General features: G+C 31.1%; 7 protein-coding genes across 7 annotated transcripts; 4 read left to right on the forward strand and 3 right to left on the reverse strand.

The window, feature by feature from the left end:
- Nucleotides 1-350: 350 nt before the first annotated feature.
- On the forward strand, nt 351-2,579 carry NOP4 (mRNA-binding ribosome biosynthesis protein NOP4; the record flags this gene model as incomplete). Its single annotated transcript, XM_004177427.1, has 1 exon — nt 351-2,579. One exon carries the CDS (start codon nt 351-353, stop codon nt 2,577-2,579), a length of 2,229 nt encoding a protein of 742 aa, XP_004177475.1.
- Nucleotides 2,580-2,987: 408 nt separating this feature from the next.
- SSN3 (cyclin-dependent serine/threonine protein kinase SSN3) lies at nt 2,988-5,594 on the reverse strand (the record flags this gene model as incomplete). The annotated part of the gene is made up of 1 exon (XM_004177428.1): nt 2,988-5,594. One exon carries the CDS (start codon nt 5,592-5,594, stop codon nt 2,988-2,990), a length of 2,607 nt encoding a protein of 868 aa, XP_004177476.1.
- A 1,280-nt stretch (nt 5,595-6,874) lies between these two features.
- On the forward strand, nt 6,875-7,897 carry TBLA0A01590 (SDR family oxidoreductase; the record flags this gene model as incomplete). The annotated part of the gene is made up of 1 exon (XM_004177429.1): nt 6,875-7,897. One exon carries the CDS (start codon nt 6,875-6,877, stop codon nt 7,895-7,897), a length of 1,023 nt encoding a protein of 340 aa, XP_004177477.1.
- A 666-nt stretch (nt 7,898-8,563) lies between these two features.
- ISM1 (isoleucine--tRNA ligase ISM1) lies at nt 8,564-11,617 on the reverse strand (the record flags this gene model as incomplete). Its single annotated transcript, XM_004177430.1, has 1 exon — nt 8,564-11,617. The coding sequence occupies one exon, from the start codon at nt 11,615-11,617 to the stop codon at nt 8,564-8,566; it is 3,054 nt and encodes a 1,017-aa protein (XP_004177478.1).
- Nucleotides 11,618-12,216: 599 nt separating this feature from the next.
- On the forward strand, nt 12,217-12,891 carry TBLA0A01605 (C2H2-type zinc finger protein; the record flags this gene model as incomplete). The annotated part of the gene is made up of 1 exon (XM_004177431.1): nt 12,217-12,891. The coding sequence occupies one exon, from the start codon at nt 12,217-12,219 to the stop codon at nt 12,889-12,891; it is 675 nt and encodes a 224-aa protein (XP_004177479.1).
- Nucleotides 12,892-14,311: 1,420 nt separating this feature from the next.
- TBLA0A01610 (uncharacterized protein) lies at nt 14,312-17,470 on the reverse strand (the record flags this gene model as incomplete). Its single annotated transcript, XM_004177432.1, has 1 exon — nt 14,312-17,470. The coding sequence occupies one exon, from the start codon at nt 17,468-17,470 to the stop codon at nt 14,312-14,314; it is 3,159 nt and encodes a 1,052-aa protein (XP_004177480.1).
- Nucleotides 17,471-19,774: 2,304 nt separating this feature from the next.
- TBLA0A01620 (uncharacterized protein) lies at nt 19,775-20,800 on the forward strand (the record flags this gene model as incomplete). Its single annotated transcript, XM_004177433.1, has 1 exon — nt 19,775-20,800. The coding sequence occupies one exon, from the start codon at nt 19,775-19,777 to the stop codon at nt 20,798-20,800; it is 1,026 nt and encodes a 341-aa protein (XP_004177481.1).
- Between the last annotated feature and the right edge of the window lie 40 nt (nt 20,801-20,840).

The raw sequence follows: 20,840 nt of genomic DNA on the forward strand, positions 1-20,840 counted from the left end.
TGTAATATCATTTTATCCATCTAGTACTATAATAATTTGGAGATCGCTGGATTAGATGTAGTTTTTGCATTTTTTATTTCTTATTTTTTTATTAAAGTTGGCAGATAAAGGGCGTATATGTGAATTTCAAATTCTTGACGTACAACACGATCCAGGGAATTTGAAAAATTTTCGGAATAAGCTCATCTCATCTCATCGCTTTTCTAAGGTATTATTTTGTTTCCTCTATAAAAGAACATTAAAATATTTATCAAAACACTTCTTTTGGCTTGAAACATGATTAATATTTAGCTACTCTTAAAGAATAAGGTTTAATAGTCTGCACATTCGTAACATTCAGAGTTATAATTATGTCTGAAGCTGTTGTAGAAAAAACCACGAAGGTTGAAAATCCTGTTACTAAAAACAATAAAAATGACTCGAACTCCACGGATAATGACTTAGATTTTAAAACGTTATTCGTAAGATCAATTCCATTAGATACCACTGATGGAGAATTAGCAGATTATTTCTCCAATTTTGCACCCATTAGACATGCTGTTATTGTTAAAGATGATCAAAAACGTTCAAGAGGTTTTGGTTTTGTTACATTTGCAGTTGAAGAAGATACAAAAGAAGCATTAAAGCAAGCTAGAAAGACTAAGTTGAAAAACCATTTAATTAGAGTTGATATTGCTAAAAGAAGAGATCGTAATAAAACTAAAGCTTCATCTGAGCAGATTAGTAATGATCAAAATTCTGAAAAGAAACAGGTTATAGATAATCATGGCGAATATAATAATGACAACGAAGATCCTGAAGATTCTGAATTCAAAGGGAAGCCTAAATTAATTATTAGAAATATGCCTTGGAGCTGTAGAGATCCAATTAAGTTAAAGAAGATATTTAGTAGATTTGGTAACGTAGTTGATGCTAGTATTCCAAGAAAGAGAGATGGTAAATTATGCGGGTTTGCTTTTGTCACTATGAAAAAAATCAGCAATTGTAGAATCGCACTAGAAAATACTAAGGATTTAAAAATTGATGGTAGGGCAGTTGCTGTAGATTTTGCTATACAAAAAAATAGATGGGAAGACTATAAGAAAACTCATAACGATATCCAAGAAGAAGATCAAAAAGATGATTCTAGCACATCAGAATCTTCGAATAGCAGCGATTCTTCTTCAGATAATGACTCCAATGATGATGATACTTCTGATAGTGATATTGAATTAGATGACGATGAAGAAGTCACTGAAGAAGAAAATAAAATTGAACAACAAGAAAAATCAAAACAGAATAGAAGAGAAGATTTTTCAGTATTTGTTAGAAATGTTCCATATGATGCAAGTGAAGAATCTTTGGTCGAACATTTTACTAAATTTGGACCAGTAAAGTATGCTCTGCCTGTTATTGATAGGGAAACTGGGTTAGCCAAAGGTACTGCATTTGTCGCTTTTCGCAACAAAGATGCTTATGAAAAGTGTGTTACTAATGCACCAGCTGCGGGATCTACCTCTCTTTTGATTGGTGATGATGTGCTGCCTGAATATGTTTATGAAGGTCGTGTACTATCCGTTACTCCCACATTAGATAGAGAAAATGCTAACCGTATGGCTGAAAAAAATGCTGAAAAGAGAAAAGTTACTTTAGGTAAAGCTCCTACTGAACGTGATAAACGTAACATGTACTTATTGAATGAAGGTAAGATAGTTGAAGGTACCAAATTAGCTCAACTTTTGTCAAAAACAGATATGGAAGTGAGAGAAAAGTCTTATAATCTAAGAGTTGAGCAGTTAAAGAAAAACCCTTCATTACATTTATCGATGACTAGATTGGCAATCAGAAATATACCAAGAGCTATGACTGAAAAATCATTAAAAGCATTAGGTCGTAGAGCAGTCGTCGAATTTGCTACCGAAGTTAAAAATGGAGTAAGGCATCAATTAAGTAAAGAAGAAATTCAAAGATCAACCAAGGAAAAGTATAAATTTATGACTGAAGAGCAAATTGAGCAACAAAAGAAAAAGGATAAAAAACAAGGTCTTGTTAGACAAGCCAAAATTATTATGGAAGTCAAGGGATCCACTATTGGTAGAAGTAGAGGTTATGGTTTTATTGAATATAGAGATCATAAGAGCGCCTTAATGGGTTTAAGATGGTTGAATGCACATAAAATTACTACTGAAGAAATCTTAGAAGGTCTAACAGATGATGAAAAGAAATCTATTTCAACAGAACAATTACAAAGCAGACGTTTAGTTGTTGAATTTGCTATTGAAAATGCTAACGTCGTTAAGAGAAGAAGAGAGAATACTCTTAAAGCTAGAGAAGGTGGTCAAAAGAGAACTCGAGAGGATGATAATGATCACACAGGTGGATACAGAGGCGTACCTAGAGACGACAAAAAAAGTGATCGTAAAGGTAAACGTGATGGCAGACCAGCATTTAAAAAAGGTAAGTTCAATGATAGAACTGATAAAATGCAAAATAATGATAGAGAAAATAGAAATAAATCATCTAAAAAAGACAGTGGCTTAAGTGATGATGTCAAGAAAATCATCGGCATGAAACGTAAAAGAAGAAATACCAGAAAATAATCATTCATAATCTATTCTTTACTTTATTAACCAGTAATTAAAACTAAATTATTAAATAGAAATACTTGTATACTACTAATAACATAATACTAAAATCATTTCGTAAAATTTATGCATATGAATTAAAATCTACTTTATAAATTATAAATAATTATTGTATAACATATCTAAGAATAAAGTATCTTAGTCAATAGTGACACTTAAAGAATGATAGAAGGATTTATGAGGGGAAGTAAGAAATATGATGCTGAAAGCTGGATCAAAACTATAATGAAAAATGAAATATTGAATGCAAAGAAAATTTCAGGTATTTAAATGCAGAAAAGAAAAAAAAACATTCGAAAGTGTTTAAGACTTTCGAGTAAAATTGTCCGTATGTATTGATTGTAGATAGGTGGTACATTTATATCATCTTCTTCTCTTTCGTTGTGGCTCATATTTTCTTGAATCTGATGAATTTCCTGTATTATTTCCCGACACTGCAGCAGCAGCAGCTGCTGCTGCTGCTAATATCCGCCTATTAACACCGAGACCCCCAAGGGCGGCAGTTGCAGAGGTATTGGAATTGGTTGAAATTTGCTGATTAAAGTTTTTATTTTTAAGGTTGTTATTCATCATACTATTATTAATATTATTCATATTATTATGCATATGGTTGTTACCATGATTATGCATATGGCTATTGCTATTGTTACTGTTATTATTACTGGAACTGACATTGATGCTATTAATATTGGAATTCATATTATTAGAGTTAACATTTATGCTAGTATTAACATTGTTGTTAGTATTGTTAATTATACTACTGCTAATACTATTACTGTTAGTAAAATTATTGTTATTATTATTGTTATTATTATTGTTATTATTATTATTGTTATTATTATTAGCGTTATTATTGCCAAGATTCATAATATCATTATCATGAGTATGAATTCTTCTTGCAGGATATTTATAATTCAACCCATCAAAAACGTTATTGCAAACTGGATGATGACCATTTGTAAAATAATCATGATCTAAAGCATTAATGGCATCGATTCTCGAAATTGGGTCATATCTTAATAATTTGTATAATAAATCTAAGACATTTCTATCTTTACCACCTGCTGAGTGGTACCAATTTGGCAAATTATCTCTAAATTTTTGAAATTTTGATAATTGGTCGAATTCAGGATATTTATATAAATTTGGCCAAGTTTTCTGAGTTGGTGTACCTAATACTTCCAGTATTCTTTGAATTTGATTAACTTGAAATGGTACAGTCTTTTTAGAATCCATTTTAGCTTCTTCACCTTTAAAAATTGGTTGTAAACCAATCAACTCAGCAAAGATACAGCCAACTGCCCATAGATCGATAGCAGGAGTATAATGACGAGCACCTAATAATAATTCTGGAGCACGATACCAGATTGTGACAACAACTTTATCACCTGTATATAAGGTTTGAACCATGTTATGAAATTTTCTTGCTAAACCTAAATCCCCAATTTTAACAACTCCATCAACTGTGACCATAATATTAGCTGGTTTTAAATCTCTATGTAAGATCCAATTTTGATGTAAATACGAGACGCCATCTAAAATTTGCCACATAATAGACCTAATCATTCTTTGCGGGATCATTCGCTTTTCAGGGTGTGAATGAAAATGAATGATTTGTAAAAGATCATGTTCAGCATATTCATAAACTAAATAAATGGATTTTCTTTCTAAAAAAATTTCCACTAATTTCGTTAGATGCTTATTATTTAATTCTCTACAAAGTGACATTTCTCTACATGCACTTTGAGATATACCTGTATAATGAACTTGCTCTACGCCATCTCTTTCAGTCTTAAATTTCTTAATGGCAAATAAATTATTAACTGGAGGACTTTGATGAAGATGTGGTGAATTTTGATGATTTGTTTGAGATTGAGGTGGAGATTGAACTTGAGATTGAGACTGCGGTTGCAATTGTTGTCGCAGTAATGATTGTGATTGTGATTGTGGTTGTAAATGCGAGTGTGAATGAGACTGAGACTGAGATTGGGATTGAGATTGGGATTGTGATTGAGAATGGGATTGAGATTGGGATTGGGATTGGGATTGAGATTGAGAATGAGATTGAGGCCGAACTTGAGGTTGAGTTTGAGGCTGAGTTTGAGACTGGGATTGAGATTGAGATCGAGATTGAGACTGAGATTGAGACTGAGACTGAGTTTGCCGTTGTAGTTGAGTTTGCTGTTGCAATTGAGAGTGTGCTTGGGAGTGTGCTTGAGATTGTGCTTGTGATTGAGGTTGGAGCTGAGTTTGAGATTGAGATTGAGATTGAGATTGTTGCAACTGTTGTTGCTGTTGTTGTAACTGCTGAAATTGTAACTGCTGCAATTGATGTTTTCTTGGACTTTTCATTTGAGTTAAATTATTAGACAAAGAGGTAGAATTACTATTTGAATTTCTATCAACTCCATAAGGATGCTTTTGCATATCTATCAAAGTATTTCTATTACTATGAGATTGAGAGGAAGGATGAATCATATTATTGGAAACTGTCGTAGTGATAGGATTAGAACCATTATTCCCAAGCTCTCGAATATTGGACAATTTATTAGAGTTATTCGCTTTAGAGTTATTACTAGGTACGTTGGGCCATCTAATTGGATTTAAAAAATCATTCAAAGCACTGTTGCTACTCAACGCACCATTCAACGAATTACTACTACTTGGGTTTGTAATTGAATTTATATTTGAATTTGAATTAGTATTATTACTATTATTCGTTGAATAATTAGCTTTTACTTTCGATTTGGCCTTATAAACTTTCCCATAAGTCCCAGCAGCGATATATCCTATGATTTCATACTTCTGTAACACTGAAATTCGATTCGAATCCTTCTTTGATCTATAAGGTGCTATGGTAAACACATCATTGTTAGCCATCAGCATAGGTGATTTCCCGTGCAGTGTGCTGGCGTTTGCATTTTTCATATTAAGCATCTGTTGTTGATGCTGGTTCGATATTCTCTGCATTGAATATTATGTGTATGAATTGACAAATATACAGTTATTTCTTCTAATATTCTACTAGTTTCTGCTCTTATATCTTGCAGTTTAACTCCAATATTTGTCTAGTAATCTTACAAAGTATATTATTAAATCGAATTTCGTTAAAGGCAAAGTAATGGGTTTTTTTTTTTCCTTCTAAAAATAACTAGAAGTTAGGTTGCGATGTAGGTAAACCTGTTATTGTGATCCTAGGATCTATTGGAACTCTTACAAGGCTAGTCAGTTGTAGTTACTTTATATCCTTTGTATTCTATATTAATAATTGAAATTTGCCAACCTTTAATACGCTTACACGGTTAGCGAGTTACCAGTACCCGGTCTTTATTGTGAGAGTCAGGAATGCGCCGTGACAGCAAAGAGGCGTCGCAAATTCTATCGGCGGTAATAGCATTCACAGGGTAATTACGAGTCTAGTGATAGATTTTCCAGGCAATACTACTGGCATTTCTTCAATACTACTGGCATTTCTTCAATTATGCTAGGAAACTGGATGTTAAAGTTTCAGTTATAGGTATATCAATGAAGAAAATGATATATAAAAACAGAGAATGAGAGAAAATTCACAAGAAAAGTTGAAGAGATAAATCGAGAAAAATAGTAGCACAGTTACTAAGGAGAGATCCCTCCACTATATTTAATTTTTATTTCCAAGCGAACAATTTCAGCAATCGTATTTCTGTTAATAATAGTCTTGCTGTTTAAACGTGGAGTTACCATTTAAGCACATCACCTGACTACATAAATCATATGAAATTAGTCACTAATTTGGATACGTTCATATGCAAAGCTCACTTATCAATAAGAGGATACCTTATACAATCCTCGATGTTATCCGTACCGTAATAGTGATTTATTTTCTATCAACAGAAATGTAGGAATGTAATTCTTGTGCGATATTTTCTCGGATAAGCCTGGCTGTAAATTCTTCACTAAGCCCCGTGTCGAATAGTTTCCAAATAATAACAATTGAATTAGAATGGTTGCAAGTTTAATGGCACACATGGGTATCTTTTTCAACAGTTTTAGGAAATGATAGCAACCTTCTTTACTTTCAATTGTGAGTTTACCGAATCCCGAAAGGCAAACCAAGCAATTGCTTGTATCCCTATTTTAGATTGCTATTTTTTTTGTCAAACATTTAAAGGTTCTTAAAAAGGATGTCTTGTCACAGAATATATAAGTAGTTTAAGCATTATTGGCTTACAATTTAAACAACCAGTATCATACTACCAACAACGCCCATCATGTCTGTATTAGTTACCGGTGCTACAGGCTTCATTGCCCAACATATCGTCGATGCTCTTTTGAAAGAAAATTATAATGTTATCGGTACTGCTAGATCTCAGGCAAAGGCTGATAATCTACTTGCTAGTTTCAATAGCCCAAATCTTTCCATGGAAATTGTCTCAGATATTTCTGATTTGAATGCCTTTGATGATATCTTTAAAGCTCATGCTAACAAAATTAAATACGTTCTTCATACTGCTTCACCTTTCCACTTCAACACAACAGATTATTCCAAAGATCTATTCATTCCTGCTAAAAACGGGACTCTAGGGATTTTACAATCAATTAAAAAATATGCTCCCCAAACTGTGGAACGTGTAGTTGTTACCTCCTCCCAAGCAGCAACCTTGGACTTCACTGCCCCACCAAGTAGCAAAACTGTTTATACTGAGAAAAGCTGGAATCCAGCTAATGAAGAAACAAAACAAATGAATGCCATTATGGCATATTGTACTTCTAAAAAAATTGCTGAAAAGGCTGCTTGGGATTTTTATAATGAGAACAAATCCCAATTGAAATTCAAATTATCAATTGTGAATCCTGTATTTGTTTTTGGTCCACAATTATTTGATTCTTCTGTCTCTGCAACTTTAAACACATCTTGTGAAGTTATTAATCAAGTGTTAAAGACAACCCCAAAGGACCAATTGAAGAAAGATGTTATGGGAGAATTTATTGATGTTCGTGATGTCGCTAGAGCTCATTTAGACGCCTTCACAAAAGAAGAAACAATTGAAAAAAGATTGTTGATGAATAATGGTTTATTTAGTGAAATTACAATTGGAAATATCATCAATAATGATTTCCCTCAATATAAAGGTAAGATTGCTCCAGTAGCGGATGACACTGATTTACAAAATGATATTGCTCCTTATAAATGTGATAACTCTGTCACTAAACAAATCTTGGGTTGGGAATTTACTTCTTTACAAAAGTCAGTAGATGATACTGTAGCCCAAATTTTAAAAATGAGCAAATAATAAATTATATATGATAATTTTGAAATTTTTTATTATCACTAACTAGTTTTAATTAAGTGGTTCTCGAATTCGATTTATCATACTAGTATTTAGATTCTATAATTAGTTACCTTTATATCTATAAATAATGACTCTCAATATCTACCATTTGATGGTAAATCATTATTATGCAAATATAATCTATTAATAAAATATAACTCCGAAATTTTTTTTAAACGGGGTATCCTTTAATGTCGAGGTTTCAACAAAATAAGTAAATAAAACGATAGTATAAAATACTAGAAATCATATACCTTTCTTGATATTATTTCTCAATTAAACTATTCTGGCCGGTTTTATTAAAGAATTATTCTCTAAATAGCTAATGTTGCTATATTTAAAAACGGTCTATTTTACTAAGACCTTGTAAACTCGGATATACTGATTTTCTGTTTTCCTATGCTAGAATAATTTCTTGCAAGGGAGACTACATAATATGGCCAAGTCTGATATTTATTTTATTGTTATTCATTTTTATTAACTGAAATATGTCTGAGTTTAAGCTGTATATATAATGAACGAAAGTGCAAAATCATTGGAAAGATTTTATTGTTAAATAAATTTATAAGCTAAAACATTTTTTTTATTAATGTTATCTATTATTTACAAGTAGATTTTATTATATAATTACAAATCTATCCCAGTTTCTTGAATAACTTTTTCACAACGAGAACATAATTGTTCCTCCTCTTTAGAATTGGATTTCCAACATCTTGGACAAACATGATATTCGCTTTCTTCTACAGCCATTATAATGTCAATATCATTATTATTTTCATCTTTAATTGAAATTTTTTTACCAGACAGTTCATTGTTAGAAACAGTTATATTCAATTGAAATTCTATTGAGCCCACTTGCAAAATATCACATAATTCATCCTCTGTAAAAGGTAATGTGCCTGAATGAGAATATATCGTGACTTTAGTTGTCGTGGTCTTGTTAACGTTTAATTCATTAAAACTCTTTTTATATTCTTGAAGAATTACTAATTCGTTTTGTTCGAACTTGAGAACCTCATTTTTATTAATCTCATAAGGAGCTGGCCATTTTAGTTCACTCATTCTCTTTGCATTACTACTTAAATCTTGTGATTTTGGGCTATAATCTAGAACTTCTTGAACAAGAACAGGTAGTATTGGCATTAAAATAGTGACATATGTAAATAGTACGCGTGACAATACAGTTTGAATTTGTTTTCTCTTTGAAGAGTTGATTGAGTCGGAATATAAAGAATCTTTGGAGATATCAAAGTAAAATGATGATAATTCATTTGTAATATGGAACTGAATAGAAGTTAGAATTTTCGAAAAACTATAACTCTCATAATTAGCCTTACTTTCTTTCAAGAGATCATCTAACTTAGCCAGCATATATAGATCGATGGGTCGTAGTTCACCCAGTCTGAGAGGTTCAGAAGAATATTCTTGTAAGTTACCCAATAAATATTTAAATGTCAATCTAATTTTTTTCAAAGATTCAGAAACTCTCATCATAATTTGTTGACTTGTAATAATATCAGTTGAAAAATCTGATTGGGCAACTAAATATCTTAACCCATCCACTCCTAAGGCAGGTAAATTTTTCTCAGTATCTCCTTCAATGAATGACTTCGGTGGTATGATATTCCCAATTGATTTGGACATTTTTCTCCCAGCTTCATCCAAAGTGAATCCATGAGTAATGACTTGTTTAAATGGAAGGAATTCTCCTTTAGAAATAGCTGTTGAAGTTAATAACAAACTTTGAAACCAGCCTCTATGTTGATCCGAACCTTCTAATACTACATCAGCTAATCGATTTGGAATATTTTTAATTTTTAATTTATTTTGATAAAAATTAATAATTTCTGTCCATGCCGTCCCACTGTCGTACCAAACATCCATAGTCTCTTTGCTACGATAAAATTTATCAGCTAAGTGTTTATATTTATCCGGTAACCATAGTTTCATATCATCATCTGAACTATTTTGAAACCATGAGTCTGTTCCCTTCTCATTAATCATTTTGATCACGTGATCAATTGTTTCTTCATTCATTAGTACTTCATCTGGGTTTGACTTACTATGGAATGCTGGGATCGGAACACCCCAATATCTTTGTCTAGATATGCACCACTCATTTCTATTTTTTATGAAGGACCTTAATCTGGTATGTCCACGCTTGGGAAAAAATTCAACTTTATCCATTGATTCTAACGCAGTAGGTTTTACATCAACCAGGGTAGTAAACCATTGAGGCGTTGAACGAATTATAACAGGTTTTTTCGATCTCCAGTCATACGGATATGAATGTATATAATCATGAGACGAAAACAGCATATTCGCGTTCTCTAATAATTTCAAAATGGTTTTAGTAGTAGCTGGATCCAATACCATAAGACCTTTTTTGGGTCCGGCAGTGACTTCACTATTCTTTGAAGCTTCTTTATCTTCTAATATTTCTCGTAAATTCGATGGAAACTTATCTAAAATGTAACGTCCCTCATGATCAATTGGTGAGAATATTTCTAAATTATTTTTCAAACCAAGTAAATAATCATCTTCACCGTGCCCAGGAGCAGTATGAACCAATCCAGTACCCATGGTGTTGGTAACATGATCACCATGTAAGATCGGATAAATAGTCTTATTCTCTTCTAAGGAAGTACCATATGTTGGGTTAGTATAGTTAAGATTTAAAAGCTTTAAGCCTTCAAAATCAGCAATTTTCGAATAATTCTCAGCTAATTTCCGATCACTTATTAATAGATCTGAATCATGTTTCAAAATAATATATTCTGTGGGGAAGGATTTGTTTTTCAATAGACTATATGTAAATCCTTCATTACAACAAATGGCCCTATTTGCTAAAATTGTCCATGGCGTACTCGTCCAAATTAAAAGTTGAACTTTAGAATTGAGATCTAAATTAATATTTAATGCTTCAGAAAGTTTATTTACAGATGCATCAATCAAGGGAAATTTTACAAATGAAGCTACAGAGTGATGCTTTTCATTATATTCCAATTCGCTTTCAGCTAAGGCAGTTTTAGTTTCTGTGCCCCAATAAACAGGTTTGCAACTTCTAATAATCAAATTGTTTTGGAACATTTTTTTGAAGATTTTTAACTGGTTAACTTCATAATCATGATTCATTGTTAAATAATTATCATTCCAATTTGTCATTATTGCAAAATTGTTAAATTGATTCATTTGGTTTTTAATGGCCGTTTTAGCTAAACCACGAGCCAATGATCTTACCTTCAACGGTGATATAAAATCCAGTTTGTCTTTAGGAATCTGTTTTAAAGCTTTTAATTCTATAGGAAGACCATGGCAATCCCAACCAGGTTTATAATAAACCCATTTCCCCTGAGTTAATTGGAATCTATTAATAATATCTTTCAATATTTTATTTAAAGCATGACCAAAATGTAGATCACCATTTGCATAAGGTGGACCATCTAATAAAATCCATAAATTTTCCTTAACAAAAGCTTCCCTAGATTTATTATCTTCTAATTTTTCAAATTTCTTATAGAAGTCAGCCAATTGAACTTTGTAGAGATCTTCACAAGATTTTGGAATCAATTGGTTAACGGTCTTCTGAAGATTGGACCTTACTGGAAACTTAGTCTTGGGCAGTAAAAGTGTTTTCTGATATTTATGTAGGGTACTAACGTATCTTACAGAACGATACATTTTTTCAGGCCCTTCTATCCCTTTTTTCTGTTGTTATTTTATTTTTTTTCCTGCTTATTTTCTTCGTCTAGGTGCTAATAACAATATCAATTATTTTTAACTTTCCGAATTCTCTCAAAATGTATAATAAAGTAGCAGCTCATTGTTAATTGAAACAATAAAAACAATTCATAGACTATTACTATAAATTAATTTATCTTCGTTATATATAACTATCGGTACTGTATAATAAGCTTGCCAAACAAGTTTTGTATTATTACCTAATTTAAGGATTATTCACTTCTATATATCAACGATAAACCCATCTTAATCTTTTTTACCTTCTAAAAAGGTTAAAATACCTAATGTTAATGTTTCTAATACTAACTGCAAAACAATTGTTTTTGTCCTGCAATAAGATGTGTCTCTTAGTCATATTTCAATCTAACTTTCAAATTAGTCCGAAGTCATCAAATTTCTGAAACCGCCATCTGCAGATAACAAAAAAATTTCATGTCGCAGTCCTAAGTTAGCGTTTAAGAAGTTATAAAAGAACTATTAGGTCATCAAATAATCTTTAGAAATAATATCATTCCCGATATAATTCTGATATATCTAGTATGCAAGCACAAACTAGTCATCATAGTCCGAATAGCAATGAGAACGATGTTTTTTTCCAGAGAGCAATGGAGGCTCTAGCTGTTACGTCTTTAAACACAGATACCCTTGACCCTGTAATTAAGGAACTACTATATCGTGTACGGGGTATTTCAAGTGATAATTCTGCCTTATCTGTCCATAATGATACGGCTCAAAACAGTTTAGGGAATAGCATCCATGAATATCCAACTGATTCAACAAGTTTCCAAGTACAAGCCATGATTGATAAAATGAATACAGCTGAAAATAATAAAAGTTTGGACAATATATACGATGTCTCTAACAATTCTATGATTTCGACTGACTCACAATACCGAAGCATTGACACATCTCAATTAAATCACGCCTTACTTGGGTCATCATCTCAATATGTTGTTTGTAATAAATGTGATATGGAATTTACAAGACAATCAGACTTAAAGAGGCATGAAAAGACGCATATGTCTGTGGGGCCTCATATCTGTTCACAATGTGGTAAAGATTTTGCCAGAAAAGATTCTCTGAAAAGACATGCTAATACAATGCAATGTAAGAAAAACAGAGAAAAACTGCAGAATGAATATTTTGGGCAAGATGTTGACTTAGTTATCAAGCAGATTCAACAACAAAGTAACGTGCCTAATGACTCGAGCTAGAATTTATATATATATTGTTGCTATGGTTATATGGGTTGTATTATTAAGGTAATAAAATGCAAGCTTATTATTTACTGGGTCTTTTGATGAGTGACGGCATAATAGTCAAAGACAAAGAACAGAAATATCTATATATATGTATAGAGATAGAGAGAAATGTATTTATGTATATGCATTAGAGTATACCATTGTCATTTATTTATATTTGGGTGTATTCTTGAGATGAATAAATAAATGTTCTCTTCTTTCACAATTATCAATATTATGTTATAGATAAGTTAAGAATATTATTTTATGTTAGCTGTTGTAGTATCTTCAGGGACTAATCCTGAGACATTTTCTTCGGGTATACCATTAGAATTTCCTTCCTGTTTCTTTTGGGCATCTTGCAACTGTGCCGCTAATTGAGTTAGAGCCTGGATTGATTCAGCACCTAGTTGTGAAATAATACTAGGAAATAATTCCTGCAAGTTTTTTTCTTGAGGAATACCATAAAAGACAGAGGTATTATGTTGAGATGCAACTTGTACACCAACTCTGTCAAAGTGTAAGACTTTGCCATCTTCTTTGAAAAAGTTTGCCTCTGCTACATTATCAACTGTTACTGCATTTAATTTAACAAGTTGAGCCTGTAATTTACTGTCATCTTTGTTTGGATTAGAGCTGATACCAGTTTTTTTGTTCATTTTTCTTCTGGTACCACCAACTTTATTCTTGGCGGACAGCTTTTGTAATTTGGCTAATTTTTCTTGATCAATGGGCATGGTCTATAGTAGTGTTAAATAGTTCTGTTTCAAAAGGTATTCTAAGCTAAGCCAAAAAAATTTTTGTGAAGCATTTAATGACCATTAATGGGGTTGTTTCATCAAGCTATTGTATATTTTTATACATTCCTAAAATGTAATACGGGAATTACATTTTTACTCGCTAAGTAGGTTCGTCCAAAACGACTTGGACTGTCAGTAAACATTAGCATACACTCACAACTTGGAATAGAGCTTAAAGCATTGAAAGAAAGTGATAAATAGAAGTATCTAAATATATAAGTTATATAGAAGGAGATGAATAAGAAAAATATACATTGTTTCTTCTTTCTTGATGATAAAAGGAAGAAGGGAGAAATGAGAAATAAATGGTGTGGTAATGGTATGGTATACTAAAATACAAAAAGTCTGATAATAAGTGTTTGTTGATTGATAAAATAGATTATAATATAGGCCGCTTAAAAACTCAAAAATAAAAGTTGGTATTGGAGATAAATAATAAACGTAACAAAAAATAAGGGGAAAAATTATAACCAAGAATATTCATAAAAGAGGTTAATGTGGAGGCTGGATGAGATAATGAAAAATGCGTGATATAAATCATAAGATAAATAAGATAAAATGAAGTAATTGATTAATATGAAATAAAGATCCAACTATTTCTTCTTCTTGAAAAAAGAACTAAAACTTTTCTTCATAAAGGCACGATGATCATCATCTGTAGAATCTGATATAGTTGTATTGTTATTTGAATTAGAGGTTTCAGATTTTAGTAAGGTATTAGAAGAGCCGTATGTGATAACAGGAGGAGTAGGGTTTGTAACTGCTCTAGAACTTAAGTTCAAAGTAGCACTACTAGTACGAGTATTTAGTATTGGTGTGTTTGTACCCGAATTATTATTCGAATTATTATTTGTATTACTGTTACTGTTATTATTACTAACACTCTTGGTCGAATTGTTATTGCTATTGTCAGTACTAGTATTTGTTTGTTTACTATTAAATTGAATTGGTGCTTTGCTTTGGTTAGTATTTGTGTTATTGGTAGTAGTATCGTTACTGTTGTTATTACTGTTGGTATTCAAATTATTCATGTTGTTCATATTGTTATTGTTCATGTTGTTCATTCCATTCATAGTATTCATGTTGTTCATACCATTCATATTGTTCATATTGTTCATATTGTTCATATTGTTCATATTGTTCATATTGTTCATATTGTTCATATTGTTCATGTTGTTCATGTTGTTCATACCATTCATGTTATTCATGCCACCATTCATGTTGTTCATATTGTTCATATTGTTCATACCATTCATGTTACTCATATTGTTCATACCATTCATGTTATTCATATTTCCACCCATGACATGACCACTTGCACTTCTCATATTTTTTCTTTGCATACCACCAACCATACCACCACCGACGGGATTACCCATCATTTGATTTGGTTTCCTAAATCGATTTTGATACTGTAAAGAAGTTAATCTTTGCTGGTTTTGTATAGCATTTTGATTATTGAAATTTGGATTTGAATTATTTGAGTAATCATATGTATTTCTAAATTGGCCATTGTTGGATCTGTTCATCATATTAGGTGATCCCATACCATATCCGGACATTTGGTCATATGAAGATTGTCTTTGTTGTTGATTGACCTGTTGATTATTAATATAAGGAGAGTTTGGACCTGAATCTTGGACGTAACCAGCCATAGAAGATAAATTAGATGTTGAATATGCAGCAGCCCCGCCATACATAGATCTTGAACCAGTCATATTGTTGTTGTTATTAGAGTTGGAATTATTATAACTAGTATTTAAATTACCCATTGACATTTGATGATTCAATTGTGGATGTGAAGGTTTCCTTGAAAAATTGCCTACTTGATTCCCATTAATACTATTATTATCGGATATTAAATTTGGGTTACTCTGTGATTTCATATCATTGCCGTTTTTAGTAGTTTCTAGCATTTTTTGTTCCATAGCAATACGTTTCAGCTCAAGTTCCTTTTCTTGTAATTCCAATTCCTTTTTACGTAATTCAAGTTCCTTCTCACGATCTTTCAAATGTGATTTTGAATTAGATTTGGACTTATGAACAGTACTTTTTGAACTCCCATTGATATTAGCATTTTCATTGTTACTAATAACGTTTTCAGATGCAGCAGACGATGTAATAGTTTCTGTAACATCTTCTACAGTAGTTGAAGCAGTTGTATTGGTTGGCTGACGATCCATATCACTACTAACATACGATTGAGGCTGTGAATCGTTGCTTTCTTCTCTTTCTTTATTATTTGGTGAATTTTCATCATTGTCATCCACACTATCATCATGAAGCATGGAGTTCAATTGAGAAGATTCGTCAATTTGTTCTTCTTGGTGTTCTTCAAGTTGTTGTTGTAATTGTTGTTGATAATGTTGTTCTTGTTGTTCAAGTTGAAGAGTTGCTTGTTGTAATTTCTTTTTCAAATCTTCTACTTCCATAGAATGGTGTTCATTTAGTCTTTTAACTTTTTTTTGTAAATTAGCAACTTTATCGTTTAAATGATTAATTTGATCCATATCTGTTGATTTTTCAGAATGTAGATTTTTCATCATTAAAACTTTTTCGTTGAAAGATTTTTGTAAAACATTATAATTTGCTTGTAATTCTTCTTTTGAATTAATTAAAGCTAAATATTTTGTATCATGATTATGAGGATCTGCCAACTCGGAATCTTCCCTTCTAATGAACCATTTAGAAAGACCTTTATTATATTTTTGATATTGAGACATAATAGAATAAAGAAATTCTAAATAAGGAGTTTGTAATTGATTATCATCAGCTAATAAGATAGGTTGTAGGATAGTTAGATCTATGTCTAGAACAGAAACTCTATTGATGAAATCGAATAACAAAGGTGGGGAATCATTCTCAATAGGGTAGCTTTTACACCAAGATTTAAATAATGATCTTTCGTTCAATTTGGAAGTATTACAATTCATTACTGACATGATATTTAATATTTCATTAATCAAGCCAGACATTAATGGTTTAGCAAGGACTTGTTGATCTAAAGCTTTTGGGTTTGTTTCATCCAATAAAATTAATAAAGGATCAAAGCATATTTTGGAGATTGATAATAACCATTGTTGCGATAAGAACTCTCTTGGAGAATTGTTACAAAGATCAACGATATCATGTGGGAATAATTTTTCAAATAGTCTACCAAACGTTTTCAACATATTGGATTGTTGATGATTATAATTGAAAGAATTTAAATTAGTCATACCCAAATAAATCTTATTTGAGATTTCCATTGGATTATTATTGTAAAATTGTTTGAATTGAGTAGCATTTATTTGACGTATATCAAAATCAGACATGATACTAAAGATGGGTAAATTTTTCAAATCCAATGAAGATGAGATAAATGGTTCTAATTGCACGAAAGTAGTACTTTCTACAAATATTTTTGTGTTTATATTGATTAAATCATTCAATTCCTTTGTCACGGCGGCTAAATCCTTTAAAGAAGATGCCGAAAAGCAAATTAAATCAAAAATTAAGGCAGAATCTCCATCCAATGTTGTTGTGGCTTGTTTATCTAATGAGATCAAATGAGCTTTCAGTTTCTTCATAGAGGGGAAATGGTTATGTAGTTCCACGTTTGAATTCCCATATGAAATAGTTTCTATTTGGAATGAACTTGACTCTGAATCACTAACATGATATAAATCGACACTTTTAGCTAGTTGGAAACGGGAAGTGTATAGCATAATTCTTGGGTTATCACCCAATAATAAAACTTTCAGCGACGACATGATAATGATTTAATTGTTTTTGTTATTATTATATTATCTGTAAAGAAAAAAGAAAGAAAGAAAAACACAGAAGAAAGGAAAGACAAAGGTAAGGGAAAGATTAACAAAACGAAAAAAACGAGAGACTAATGATTGTAAATATTAATATGGCTAAGGAGTGTGGCTAATTTGTAATAATTTTAGAATAGCTATTATATTGATAATTTTAGCTAAAGTATTTGTAATTGAAATAAAGATAGAAAGTTTGTTTGTTTGTTTGATTTTTTTCACACAAAAAAAATTAGAAGCACTTCACAATATTTAAAATAAATAAATTTACCCTTGAATATGTCTTTATATGTTTTCTATTTTCATAAATCTAATAGCGAATGAATACCTGCAAATATATCCTATTTGTAACAAAGTTGTTTAATTGTTAAAATGGGAATCCTTTAAATTTTTTATTAAACCGAATGTAATAAAGCTGTAGCTAAAGTTTGCTAGGGCACGATGAGGGAGGAGGGGTGGACAAAGAATCGCTAGCTAAAAGTTTTATTTAGAAGGTAGAGCTTTTAAATAATGGCTACTTAACAAAGAGTCTAAGAATAAACAAGCAGTTGAGAAAAGTAAGGGCTAGCAAATAAATTGGCCAAGAGAAAGAAAAGAAAAAAAAATAAATAGATCCAAGAAACACTATTCACACCTTACTCCTTCACCAAATGAAGAATAAACAAGACAAGACAAGAAGTAAATAAAGTAATTTCTAAAGAGAGATCCATCAAACAGATCAAAATTTAAAAAGTCAAGGAGGATGAGTAAATAAATAGATCCTTCAATATATCGATCAATTGGTAAATAAGCCTCGAGTAAACAAGTCGATGAGTTGCCAGCATTTCCATTGAAAAATTTGACTAAATAAATAGACAGTGTTGTGTCCTGCGAAAATTTTCGCCCAAAATGGAAATCACGACGCGACTCTAATTTAACATGTTTTCCAAAAACGGTCCTGCGCGAATTGTCTGTGAAGGACAAAGAATCAGGGTTTTTCTAGGAAAAGTCAGGGCTTATAAGGTGAGCCCTAGGGTTGTAGAAGTGAGGGGTAATTTTTGTGCGGTATTTTCTTAGTGGGTTTATATATAGATAGGACACATGGTGTTCGGAGTTACTGGATTAGGGCATGGTCGGCTAAATTGCCAATTGGGGAAATGGCGGCTGGCGGAAAACGGCGCTACCATTTGGAATATGGATAAGTGTAAGATGTTATAGTGGTAATTTAATAGAGAATTAGCCAAGAACAAGAGCTAAATTAATTGCCAGGGTTTTATTTTATTTAATTGTTAGAGACTAGTTTATCTTATTGTAAAATAGAGTATGGTGAAAATGCTTAATAATGAGTGAAGCACTTAATGTAGGTTTTTTTAATTTTAAGGTATTTTAAAAATTATTAGCTCTGTTCAAAATTATAAGGTTCTTTCTAAAGGTTTCCAAGAATAAAAAAAACATCAAAGTAATTTTCCTTCTTTTACTATGTATTATTGGGTTTGTATGAGTATATATATAGAAGTGTGTATGTGTGTGTATGTATGTGTGTGTGTGCATTATATGAATTTGATACTAAAGTAGATTGGTCTTCAAGCCAATAGGTCACACTACAGGACCCCGGTAGCTAAAAGTGCATAAGTATTGTATTTCAAATAGACAAATGGTATCCATTAACGATTTGCCACCAGAATTAATTGAAAAAATATTCAAGTTTACTTTTGAAGAACCAACAATGTTGGCAGTGAATAGATATTTTAATTGGGTATTACAGCCTACCTACAAATTTAAGAAATTTGGAAGAAAACGCTGTATGATGGACAATTATTCAAAGGGCCTGCACTCAATACAATTCTATGATCCAAATTTAACTGATTTAAGTGTTGAACTTTTGAATTTAGATTTAATGGAGTAAACTCAAAGTTTATTGGGTAAAAAGAAGTGGTAAAACAAACCGCGTAATTGTGGTAGTGACTTAAAATACTATATCATAAGATTCAGGTTCAACAATTTGATATTACTTGAACAATAAAACACAAAGGTCATTCGCATGAAGAAATAAGTCCATACATTCGTTAAAAGTTATAATTTTTTTTTTTTACTATTCATTGGCGCCAAGTGTTATGTTCTCATATTCGCTAAATATACCCAAAATGGAATGCTATGCGATGAGATAATTTTTTAAAAAAAAAAAAAAATTAAATTTATAATTTAATTATATATAATTATTCAACTAATATAAAACTAATCTTATCCTCTGTTCTAAAACACGAAGGTTGTATAGCGATGGGGTATGTGACGGTTGGATATCCCAGTAAAAATAAAAAGCACAGATTAAATTTTAATCATGAATTACACCCAATTTATTATAACAATGATCATGCTCAAAAATTAATACGAAAGTCAAAACTATTAAAATTAGATTATACAAGGTCAAGACCCAAGAAACAGATAGATGATCCTATTGTGCCTATAGAAATTAAACCCCCAGTTACTATAAATGGTTTACCAAACGAATTAATTCAAAGAATTTTTATCTTTAGTAATGGTCATTCCAGCATGTGCTTATTGAATAAAAGATATAATTCTATTTTACAGCCTTCTACTCATTTAATACGACAAATAATTATATCTAATTATTTATCACATCAAAGTATACCCATCACAAATGGCAAAGCAGCAGATGATGAGGAGGAGGAGGAAGGAGATGATGGAAAAGATAAACAAATAGAGTATGAAGATAAAATAATATTGTCACTCGATATCTTTCATAAAGAAATTTTATTTAAATATATCACTAGTGAGTCAGGTTATGAATGGTTAAAAAGATATAATTTCATTATCCAAGCTGAGAAATATCCAATCGCTTATCCACCATTGTTTTATAAATACATCGAAGTATTTACAAATACTCAATTAATGAAATCATTTAAAAAAAAATTTGTTATAAGTAATATCATTGAATTTATTGAAATTTTTACTGATTGGTATTTGCAAAATGGTGGAACTCAAACTTCACAGTTAAATTTGAAAAAATATTTCAAAACCATTGATAGATATATTTATTCAAAAATTCCCAATGATAACAATGATGATTTAGAAGAAATAGAGCAATTATTTATTGAAGGTTTATTGAATTCAAATAAAACTTTAAATTCAAATAAATTTTATGTATTATTCGATAAATTTATTGGGAAATATGGTATTAATCATGTTAATAAAAAATGGTTATGGGATCATGTAGTGAAACATAGAGATAGTAATTTAATACACATTATAGAGAAATATGGTGGTACTGCCAGAATAGTTTAATTTCGTTTTTGTTTGTGTTTATATGTTTATATGTTTATAA

This window comes from Henningerozyma blattae, chromosome 1, assembly GCF_000315915.1.
Source record: "Henningerozyma blattae CBS 6284 chromosome 1, complete genome".
Classification (NCBI taxonomy): domain Eukaryota; kingdom Fungi; phylum Ascomycota; class Saccharomycetes; order Saccharomycetales; family Saccharomycetaceae; genus Henningerozyma; species Henningerozyma blattae.